Source organism: Octopus sinensis, linkage group LG1 (assembly GCF_006345805.1).
Source record: "Octopus sinensis linkage group LG1, ASM634580v1, whole genome shotgun sequence".
Classification (NCBI taxonomy): Eukaryota; Metazoa; Mollusca; class Cephalopoda; order Octopoda; family Octopodidae; genus Octopus; species Octopus sinensis.
Window position 1 is genome coordinate 27604338 of NC_042997.1, and position 12500 is coordinate 27616837.

The window sequence follows — 12500 nt, forward strand, 5'->3', positions numbered from 1 at the left end:
GGGGAGAGGAAAAAAATTGATCAATAGGGATCGTTATCACAGAAATGTCAATATGAAGTGTAAAGGGGGGGACAGGTGAGGTTTACCCGTGGAAAGAAAAGCCTACGGAAAAGACCACGGTAACCTCGGTCAATGAAGTCACATGTTATATTTCTTTTTTTTTTTTTTTTTTTGCAAATAAGCAACTCTCTGTATTAATTTTTACGGTTCATAGAATCATAGTCAAGGTGGCTTCGTCATTCATACGTGCCATCCTTGCTACATTCACCCATCTTTTTTTAAAACATTCACTAGACAAAACTTGCCTCTCTACTCTCACTTTTTTCTTCAAGTGATACTTGAAGAAGTTGATGAGAGATTGACCAGAGAGGAAAGTGTTTGTCTCTAATCCTTTCAGACGCGTCCACCAGATACATTCTTTCGCCATAGCCACAAGTATGATAAAAATAGCTCTTCCTTCCCGTTTGAAGGAAGGAGGCGTGACGATATTAACGATAGACTCGGCTGATAAACCGACACGTCCCACACGTGACAGCAGTCGTTCGACATAAGCCCACAGGTGGGAAATTGCTGGACACTGCACGATTGCGTGCAGAGCGGTTTCGTCGCTCTGCCCGCATCTCGGGCAGGTCGGCCCCGTGTTTCTCGAGCCATGCCTATAGAGCTTATCCCGAACGGGTAGCGCTTCTCGGTAGCACCGCCAGGCCAGGGATCTCTGGAAGTTGTCCATAGGTCCCGGGCCGAAAGTCGTTTGAAACAGGCGGGTCAGGTATTCCTCGTCGACGCCCAGGTTTGCCCCGAGCTCGTCGTCGTACCTCCCCTCCACTAATCCCCTATAGAATGCTTTGGTTGTGTTGAAGTCACTCAGATAGATAGATAGATAGATAGATAGATAGATAGATAGATAGATAGATAGATAGATAGATAGATAGATAGATAGATAGATAGACAGACAGATAGATAGAAGACAGACAGATAGATAGATAGATAGATAGATAGATAGATAGATAGATAGATAGATAGATAGATAGATTAAATGATTCATAAAATAGGCATGAGAAATAATAAGGTATATTAAAAACAGAATGGGAAACTACGTAACACAATATTTTACTAAGTTCGCCTGTATTAAGACAACTGACACCGTACAACATTTGATTAACAGGTAAAAGAGGAAACAAATTATAAGCTATATCCTGGTTACTTCAGACGTTCTCCGAGTTATGTAGGGCGTGATTAATTTGAAAATAGAAAAACCTTCACTTTACTGGAGGTAAAATTTTCCGTAATTTTAGTTAGTTCCTCCCATTTATATTTATAATTTCTTTTGTTTTGCTTAAGCTTTATTACATATGGTAATTCCACTGCGTCAAATATTATATATATAAGAAACCTCAGAGTAGCTGGAATCATCACGAGCCAATATCATTTTAAAAAGATAACACGCACAAGCTTTGTTTGATGATATATATATATATAATAATATTGTCGTTCTTTCCATTCCAAGTGACCAACCATTATAATGAATACCACCAACGTAAGTAAACATACATTGTTAATATTAACTGTTACATTTATATCTTTAGTTTCGTTTCTATCTTTACTCTTGTTTCATTCATGTTAAAATTTACCTTTGTTCAAACGAGTGGATTCTTTTGCAGAAATAACTTACTCTGATTGTTATTGTTATTATACTTTTGAGGCGTATTTTTAAGGCTTTAGTATATTGATCTAATTCTTTGCTTTCATACACACATATATATATTTATAAGTGACTTCGTATACTTTTACACATTTATTAATAACATGCAATTCATTGTTCCCAATTCTAATTTATCTAAAATTGCAGTCGAGTATGCGAGAGTGCGAATTTGGCTGGTGTTAAAGTAGAATTAGTGCGAATGTTTTAAAGAACCTCAAAACATAAGGATATGAAACGCATAATGTGCGTATTCATTTTTCTATCTATTTAGTTATATATTGGTTAAAGTAAAGAACCCCTTTCGTCCTCACTGTCCATGGGATTTTTCCGAGAAGGTTCTTCAGCGAAGTATGAATCCTCTCACTGCATACCAGCTTCCCCTCACAATGCAATCGATGGTTTAAAGGGGAAAGGTAAATGCCCACACCGCTTGGCACCAGTGACATCGTACCTCATTTCTACAGCTGAGGGGATTGGACCAATATCAAATATTGTGTTTTGCTCAAGAATGCAACACACAGCCCGGCCCGGAAATCGAACTGAGGACCTCGGTATTGTGAGTCCGATGCTCTAACCACTGAGCTATATATTTATATAGTTTATAGATGGGAATTATATATTCTCCGCATAGTTCACACTTCGGAGTGCTCAAGAGGTTTATCCTTGAGCACGTAGAGCTGTAAATATAATGATAAGCTAATTAGTCATGTCGATATACAAAATAAAGTAATTACATTTCATACAAATAATGTATATATATCTATATATATAAAACTGTAGTTGTGTGAGTGTCTGTCCCCTTCGATTTAGATTCCTAACTACTCCCACATTTTGCGGTGCAGTTCAACCAAATTCGGGTATCTTATGGTCGTGATTCATATCGAGCCCGTCTGAGTATTAGCGCGCGTCTACGATGAGTCTACGATTTTAAAAATAATTTAACATAATTTTTTATTCCATTTTAATGCATATTTTTCGTGTGTCGATGGCGGCGGAGTTGGCGTCCATGGTCACACCTGCATCTGTGTTGCTTCTCCCCCTTCTTCCCTCCCTCGTGAAGCTGTGGGGAAGGGAGTGTAAGGAAATCAACGTCGTAAAGCATTGTCAAGGAGACCAGCGTTCTTTTAGAACAACGACTTCATGGCTTGAAGACACCAAAACAGAAATGGCTAAGAAAGCCCGAATTGGCATCTATAAGGGAAGTAACTCTCTAAAAATGCTTATATAGTTATTTCCCTTACAAACCCGAGCAACGCCGGGCGATACTGCTAGTGTTTATATACAAAAAGGTCCGAATTACACAGAATAGAAATGATATCAGCAATTAAAGTGGTTGAATAAGAGATTTACGAGACCAACTTCTGTTTCTGTGGGTGGGGGTGCGTTGTCCAAAATAATGATTGTTAACTTATTACATCGACGAATAATACTAGCCTCCGTCTTCAGTTTGTACTCTTAGATTTTAGGCGATGACAGAAAGGATATTCAGGGCGGAATGATTTTCTGGAGAACTACGTGCGTTAGGAGGAGTTGTGAGGTATTTAATTAGAGAGTAGCGGGAGGAGGAGTAAATTTCAAGGTTAGAATTTAAAAAAGAGAATATTAGTGAGCAATAGTTGTAGAGGTGTAGGTGGGAGGAAAAGAGAAATGTTAATATAGCAGCAGCGTACTTTACATTCGATCTACACATTACGAGTGCCCTCTAATCTGTATATATATAAGGCAATGTGTGTGTGTGTGTGTGTGTGTGTGTGTGTGTGTACGTTTTTTTAATTTATGCACATCCACAAATTAGCACGCATGCCGCTCAAATTTTAGGAGGACATTCGTCACGATCCTAGCTGTATTTTCGTCAAATTATTTTCCCCCGAGACACCCGCGAATAGCGGTAAATTATTTTGAGCCATAACTTCTAAATTTTTACGATGGCGAAAGCTACCATTGGTTACAAAGCAAACATGAGTTAAGTCCCCTCCAAGCGACAGTGTAAAGAGAGGGAGGACGAGGGAGAGAGATAGAGAGAGATAGCAAACTTTTAAAATTTCGTCTTTTTACTGGCAATAACAGACAGAGAGGTGTTGTTATGTATGTATGTATGTATGTATGTATGTATGTATGTATGTATGTATGTATGTATGCATGCATGTATGTATGTATGTATGTATGTATGTATGTATGTATGTATGTGTGAATGGCTTCAGTTACACATACACACACACGAGCATGTATGCGTAAAAGACACATGTATGCAATATTTGTGTGTGTTGCGCGTATATATATACGGGCAACATAAACGATATTCTTCGTTTCTCCACAACTAATTTCCAAATTAGCTGAATCCCATGCTCTACTCATAGCGATATATAACTGGTCGTGCGTGAACATGGGAGAGAGCAGAGGTTACCAGAGCAAAAGACCTACCTGTTGACTGTAGACACGCTCCTTCGCAAACGATCAGCTATTATTTTGTAAACAATGTTTCGAAACTGTTCAGGTTTTCGAAAGGAGAGGGGTCATAAAAACAAAAATATATATATAGTGTAATAGGCGTAAAACAACTTCCTCTAAACGAATATGACCCCAACAAAATGCGCGCTCGTGAAAGGGGGGTGAGGGGAGAGGCCTCGGAAAATTCACATCGTGAATTTCTGAAAGCGTCTGAGGATCTGACCCGGGCACCAAAACAAAAAAAAAATAGTGTAATATATGTGTAAAACAGCTTCTTCTGAACGAATATTACAAAGAAATGCGCGCTCGCGAAAGGGGGTGGGGGAGAGGACTCGGAAAATTCACATCTTCAGTCCATGGCCTTTAAACTATAGTGTTTGACCCGGGCCGGAAAAAAGGAAAAAATAGTATAATTGGTGTAAAACAACTTCCTCTACACGATTATCAAGAACACACACACACACACACACACACACACACACACATTCAAGTCCATAATAATAATAATAATAATAATAATAATAATAATAATAACTCAGATAACAGGAAACCCAAAAATTGCAGAAATTCAAAAGATAGTGCTCTATATAATCTCATAAGTTTCGTTTTTTTCAGGTGTGGGTGATTGTGTGTGATTGTGAGTGTGCATGTGCGTGTGTATTTGTGTGTGAGTGTGTGTGCGTGTATAAGTGAGTTCCTTTGTGTATAAGTCTGTGAGTCGGTGCGTGTTTTTGTGAGAGAGAGAGAGAGAGTGAATTTATGTGTGCTATAGATGTAATATATTATTCTTGATTTGTTTTATTCATTTAGCTGTGGGCCATATTGAAATGTAATTACTCATCCTCACATAAACATTTTATATCACGCAGGTTCTCCTCCGGGTTGTGATCCTCCTCACCAACGGCGTATTGTTCATATCTTCGGCGTCAATTCCGACTCAATGTAAAATACCAAATGATTTGAAAGTCCAATATGAGAAACTATACAGCACAGCGAACGGCAATAACTTTTTTCTACCAGTTGAAATAACTCCAGCGGGAAGTGACCAACCAGCACTAACTGAACAGGATAAAATTTGCCCAACATCTTCCGTATCTAGTGATATCATTCGCGAGCGTTCAACCTGCCCATGGTACCTGAAAATTACCCACAATTCAACATATTTTCCTTCATCCCACACTGAAGTCGTGTGTCGCTGTACAGAGTGTCTGGACTCCGACAGTAACCACCAATGTGTGATGGTGTATACTTCAATGACTGTCCTGAAACGCACAGCTGAATGTGTTCACGGACTGTACGTTTATAAACCAAGTGCCATCGATGTAGCCACAGCCTGTGTGTGCGCCCGGATAATCGATGTAATATCCGGATGAAATGACAACGATAGTCGTAATATCGGCCAACATCATCAAACATTCAAATGTGTGTAACACAAGATTTTTTCACAATGTTATGAAAGTTTAAGTAAACCACTGTGTGGTTGTTATACGAAAGATGCACACACACACACAGAATTATACAACCGTAAATAATTAAATGCGTGCTCTCACGCTATTCATTTCTTTCTCGCTGTCTCTCTTTGTTTGTATACATACACACAAACACACACAGACAGACTCACACACATAGACACATACACACACACACACATACATACCCACATACAAATATAAATATATATGTGTATTGAAATACGCATATATTTACATGTACATAAGTATATATTTGAAAATACGTACATACATACATGCATACATACATACATACATACATACATACATACATACATGCATACATGCATACATACATACATACATACATACATACATACATACATACATACATACATACATACATACATACACACATTATTACATGCATATATTGGCAAAAACTAGTTTTGTTTCCTAAATGTTGTTCAGACATATTTGTTGTAAATAATTTTGCCTTTTTTCTATTTTGTAAACACTGAAGGGAACTCTTATCTTATTTACTATCATATTTAACTCATCATTAATATTTCTTTTTTTTTTTACCTAAACCTATATCAAGTTTCTTTTTATATAAATATTTGAAACTGATAAATGGTATTGAATATGTTTACATATACGTTACATGTTCCTAACATTAAATACTCCGATCTCGATGGTTAATTCTCATTATAAGAACCGTCCATTCACACACATTCCAATGCACATGTTATCCTACTTTGCTAGCATTCTGTCGTATATATGAAAGCATAACTACGGAACATAATTGTAATAATGAACAACACTTCATTCCATTTCAGTAACTTTTCAAGAATGTAGATAGAACTTTCAAAAACGATAAATGCATAAATGTGAAGTAGTGCGTACCTAACTTTGTTTTGGTTTTGTATATCTGTGTACATGTAGCATATATATATATATATATATATGTGTATATAATCGGAGGACTACACCCGTTTCACAAATTTCTTCATGCATTAATTTTACTATGCAACAGTTTATACTTACATGCTTTCGTTCAAATCATTGCTTATCCTTCTACAAATCAATTTTATATTCACAAATTAATTCATACAGAGAAGCTAACGTCCACGAAAACTTGACATGACACTTCCTTGTAATCGATGATCACGTGATCGGTAAGGGGAGATTACTGATAAGAGCAAGAATCTCAGAATCCATATCCATCTCATTTAGTTACTTAAACACTAGTACTCAGTTCACCAGTACATTCTCACTAATAATAACGTTTGTGTAATATTTACATAAATATTTAATTCTAACCGTTATATAAATTTGAAAAACATTTTATCTATATTTTTGTATATATTTTAACATAGTTTCATATATGTGTGTGAGCGGATGTAGGCGTCAGTGTCTGTTTGTGTGTATGTGTATTTGCAGACACACAGATGCTCACACACACATATATATGTATATGTCACTGTAACTGAAAAAAATAATTTTGTTTTTTAATATCTTATTTAATTTTTCCAATTTATATATATAGAATTATATTTATCATCCATAGAATGATTGTAAAAGCGTTTAAATATATTTTTCTGTTGCTGTTCCATAATTCAAGACATGAAATATATATATTTTAATTTGTGTCATATGTTTATTTTATTGTAAAAAAGTGGATCCTAATATCAATAAAAAATATATTTCATTACATAACGTGTCCTTTCTTTTGTTCATATTTTCATTCTCTGACCTGAATAAAACCTGTAAATCTCCACTCACCGACTGCATGGACAGCTGAACACAAATAAATGCACTTATCCAGAATATATGCAATTAAATTTCCTGAAGCAGTTTTCCTCCTCCACAATGGAAGGAAGAGTACTTTTGATTTAATACTATCACCGTTTATACAGTTTGACCTCGTCTCTGCGACTATGAAACAGGCATATGAAGACCGTCTCATTTAATCCTCTTTTACTCTTTTACTTGTTTCAGTCATTTGACTGCGGCCATGCTGGAGCACCGCCTTTAGTCGAGCAAATCGACCCCAGGACTTATTCTTTGTAAGCCCAGTACTTATTCTATCGGTCTTTTTTGCCGTACCGCTAAGTGACGGGGACGTAAACACACCAGCATCGGTTGTCAAGCAATGCTACGGGGACAAATACAGACACACAAACATACACACACACATATATATATACATACATATATACGACGGGCTTCTTTCAGTTTCCGTCTACCAAATCCACTTACAAGGCTTTGGTTGGCCCGAGGCTATATTAGAAGACACTTGCCCAAGGTGCCACGCAGTGGGACTGAACCCGGAACGATGTGGTTGGTTAGCAAGTTACTTACCACACAGCCACTCCTGCGCCTTAAATTTATACTCCAGGTATAAATTTAAATCTATTACTTCGCCAGTACGACACAGTATATATTCACCACTGATACGAACGAACTGAGACAAGAATCGAAGAAGTACTCGACAAATCGTTTTCAATTTGCTTTACGTGTTACGATAACAACTACTTCAAGAGGTATACAAACATGAAAAATTTCAAATTCCACATTTTACAGATTACTTTTTCTCAGTATGATAAGGAATACCGTCATAATTTACATGTTACCTACTAACTAATGAATTCAGAATTTCAGATTTTATTTGACAACATGCAAAATTGGGAACATAAATAAGCATCAAAGAACCTTATGAAACACACCTAGAACTTAATAAAAGTTTAGCTCAAAGACTCAAACTGTTTTTGCAAACAAAACAATAAAATCCTTCGTAAACCAAATTCTATATGGAAATTAAACTCCGTAGTTGCGTGATATAAATCAAATACATAAGCAAGAAAATCACATGGCTGGAGAAAACGGAACACGGTTACTCCGGCCTTGGACTATAAGACCAATGTGTATCCAGAAGTCACTACCTTCGCAATTCGGGCACTGGTTGAGCGTTGAAAGTGACGGCGAGAAGTTGCTCCGTTCCTGTTTTTATTGTGCCCCTGCAATGTGACAGAAGGATTGTCTGAAAGGGCGAGTAACTCTGACGGCGGTACATGAGATGTTCTTGTATGTAATTCGCTCGCTTTGTGTCTCACCTCACACCCAGCTTCCGCTAAAGGATCCACGAAACTATCTGCATGAAACAGCGGTCAAACCTCGAGCGAGGCGGCTACCGTAGGGAGTCTAAACCATGGTCACATTAGTCGATGACTCCCAGAACTTCTGTGAGCTAGAGTTTGTCACCTTATGCGAGTAAGGAACGGATGCGATGGACGGTATGGGGGTTATATTAATAGCGCATAAATAAATCATAATAAACTTTAAAACATACTTATTTTCATGTCAAATTAATTGCATGCCGATAAACTTAAACCCACATTTCCACTGATGGAAATACAGTAGCTACTTCAATGAGCTGTACAATTTAAAAATGAATTAATTTTTCATAGAGCCTCACAAAATTTTCACGATCGAATTCACTCACACAACAATAATTCAACTGGCAGAAACGTTAGCACGGCGGGCGAAATGCGTAGCCGTATTTCATCTGCCGTTACGTTCTGAGTTCAAATTCCGCCGAGGTCGACTTTGCCTTTCATCCTTTCGGGGTCGATTAAATAAGTACCAGTTACGCACTGGGGGCGATATAATCGACTTAATCCGTTTGTCTGTTCTTGTTTGTCTTCTCTGCGTTTCGCCCCTTGTGGGTAGTAAAGAAATAAAAATAATTCCTGTTTAAAGGGACACAACTCTTATTTCTCATCCTATTCATTTCCACTTGTTTCCTTTTAATATTTTTGATTTTGATTTTTTTAACTTTCGGTACTAAGTTTTTCTCCTTGTTTCTTGGTATTTCTCAGCTAACAGCTGCAATAGCGTTTCCGCTTCAACGCTCGCAATGTCAGAAGTATGGCTCACATTTAATTCTTGTACGTATTGACCAATGTTTCACTCTCGTTGGATGGAGTATTTCTTATGAACCAACCAATAACAGATCAGTACAACATATATATTATATAAAATCCGTTCTGTCTGTCTGTGTATGTGTCTTCTAGGATCTCGGGCATCCTCCATCTGATCGCGCTCAAATTTGATATGTAGATACCGACAGAATCAGGGCGTGTATAAGTCTTGAAAAAATTACAAAAATCGATTCCAGGTGAGAATGCGATCGATAAAGCCGTGGGAACTTGCATTTATACACGCAAGTACATCAGCTGTTGCGATCGATACTACGCGTACGCGAGAAAAATGCACGTGCAGTTTGCGCAAAAAACGCCGGCTGGCTTGAAATAATGCCACAAAATGTAGTATATAGTCTTTTGCATATTTGTGAGAATAAAATCGTTTTTCCTTGGAATAGAAAAAAAAGTCTATCTTTATTTCTTCTTTTGCTGGTGTCTCAAATTTAGGTTAAATAGGTGTTTCTCAACGGGGAGGCCTATGGGACGGTCGGACAAATTTTTTTGAGAAAATTTGGTTAAAATGTTTGACAACGCAGCACCGTCCATTGGACGGGGTGCGTTTTGCTGGAGGGTATATCAGCCGCAACATTGTGTTAACAACAAAGATGAAGAAAATATCTGTCGAATGTAAATAATGTAAATAATGTAAATGGTAAACGTTGACAGTTGCTCATTTTGCACCATTATTATATCTTGACAAGCTTTATTTTTTGTTAGAAAGCTGACGCAACTATTTCTTTATTCTACCTCATTTTGCACATTTGTGTTTATGGGTAAATAGAAAATTCGTACAGTTTTGAAATATGAGTTCTTTCTTGGAAATACAGCATCACAGACTACCCGGAATATTAGTGGAGTATTTCATTCTAATGTTATTACACAACAGACAGCATCAAATTGGTTTGCAAAATTTCGTTCTGGTAACTTTCACCTCACCGATGTGCAACGCGGTCGACCAGAAATAAAAGTGAACAATGGCGAACTGAAAGCCACCGTCGATTCAGATCCATCTCAAAGCGGCCGTAAATTATCGTTGTTTAGTGTTAGCAAGCAAACGATATTGACTCACCTCGTTCAAATCAGTAAAGTGAAAAAGTTGGATAAGTGGGTTCCACATGAACTCAATGAAAATCATAAAAAGCTACGTTTGGAAGCCTGTATTATGCTACTTTCTCGTCGTAAAAGTGAATCATTTTTTAATCGAATTGTAATTTGTGATGAGAAATGGATCCAATACAACAACCATAAACGTACAGCACTTTGACTGTACAAAGACGAGCCATCAAAACACAATCGAAAAAGCAAAATTCATCAAAAGAAGCTGATGGTGCGTGTCTGGTTGGCTGGCTCAGGTGTGATCCATTATGATTTCATTAAACCTGGCTATATCAATCACGGCCGAAGAATACTGCAGCCAACTACACCGAATGATGCAGAAACTTACAAAAAACAGTCTAGATTAGCCAACAAATCCAATCCTATTTTATTGCAAGACAACGCCAGACTACGCATCGGAGAAATGACGTTAGCGAAACCACAGGAGTTGGAGTTAAAGATTCTATATTGTCCACCATACTCACCTGATCTTAGCCCCACTGACTACCACTTATTCCAGAATTTGGATAAACATCTTGATAGGAAAAAATTTTATTCCGACGATGCTGTAAAACAGGCCTTCCAAGAATTTATTGACTCTAGATTACTAGACTTTTACAGTTCTGGGTTGAAGCTACCGCTGAAATGGCAAAGGTGCATTCACAATATAGGTGCATACTTTGATGAATAAATCTATCTTTGCATTTATAGAACAATTGCAAATTTTTTTCTTTTCTACATATTTCATGCTTGACGACCTAATATTTTGATTCCGCTGATGCCAATTTTGCCGGTTATTCTTTCGGGGTCGATGTGTCAAATTCCAGTTAAGTACTGGTGTTGATGTGATTGGCTGATCACACCCCACAAAATCCAGGCCGTGGGAATTTAGTAGAAAAGATTATTATTATTGAGTGAGAGAGCAGTGAATTCCATCAGAGTGACACTGGGTGAAATATTCGAAGCCTAATACACCCGTCATGACTACACTTCTGATAAGGAGACATGAGGCACATGCATCACAACCGTATGTGCGTCACAATTATTATTATTATTATCATTATCATTATCATTATTATTATTATTATTATTATTATTATCATCATTATTATTATTATTATTATTATTATTATTATTATTATTATTATTATTATTATTAGGCAGGGTGTGTGTGTGTGTCTACGTGAATATAATTTATGCACGCCTACAAATTAGCACGCACGTCGCTCCAATTTTAGGAGGACATTCGGTATGACCCTAGCTGTATTTTCGTCAACTTATTTTTCCTAGAGGCACCAACGAATAGCAGTAAAAATAATTTTCCAACCAAAATTTTTTACAATTTTCAAGTTGGAGAAATCACCATTGTTTGCAAATAGGAGTTAAGTCCACTTCTAGCGACGAGTAAGTTTTGTTAAGACTTTTGTTGTTTTATTTTTCTCCATCGAGGAAAAAAGTGTTTTGTCGATCTACGGGCAACACTCACACACGCACACACACACACACACACACACATGAACATGTATGCGTACAAAAGACGTATGCAATAGGTGTACGTACATATGTGTATGTATGAGTGTGTGTTGCCCTTATATATATATTTATTTGAAGTCTCTACTTATGTCATTACAGGCTGACCAGGCCATACTCTTTCTAGTTAGAAAGTATTTTCCAGAAAGTCTTTTCCAAGATATTTATAATCAGAAACCATATTTAAGGGCGCGTTGTTGAGAGTATGGATGATGCAATCACTGTTGGACAGGCACTTGTTTATGTATTCAGTTTTGGCCTCATTGAGGTAAAGACCTACACAATTTG

At 37.1% G+C, this 12500-nt stretch overlaps 1 protein-coding gene across 1 annotated transcript; it reads left to right on the plus strand.

Annotated features, from left to right (window-relative positions):
• The first annotated feature begins 1358 nt into the window (after positions 1 to 1358).
• On the plus strand, positions 1359 to 5805 carry LOC115223251 (interleukin 17-like protein). The gene is made up of 2 exons (XM_029794148.2): positions 1359 to 1537; positions 5020 to 5805. Exons 1-2 carry the CDS (start codon positions 1523 to 1525, stop codon positions 5521 to 5523), a joined length of 519 nt encoding a protein of 172 aa, XP_029650008.1. The 5' UTR covers positions 1359 to 1522; the 3' UTR covers positions 5524 to 5805.
• Positions 5806 to 12500: the final 6695 nt, after the last annotated feature.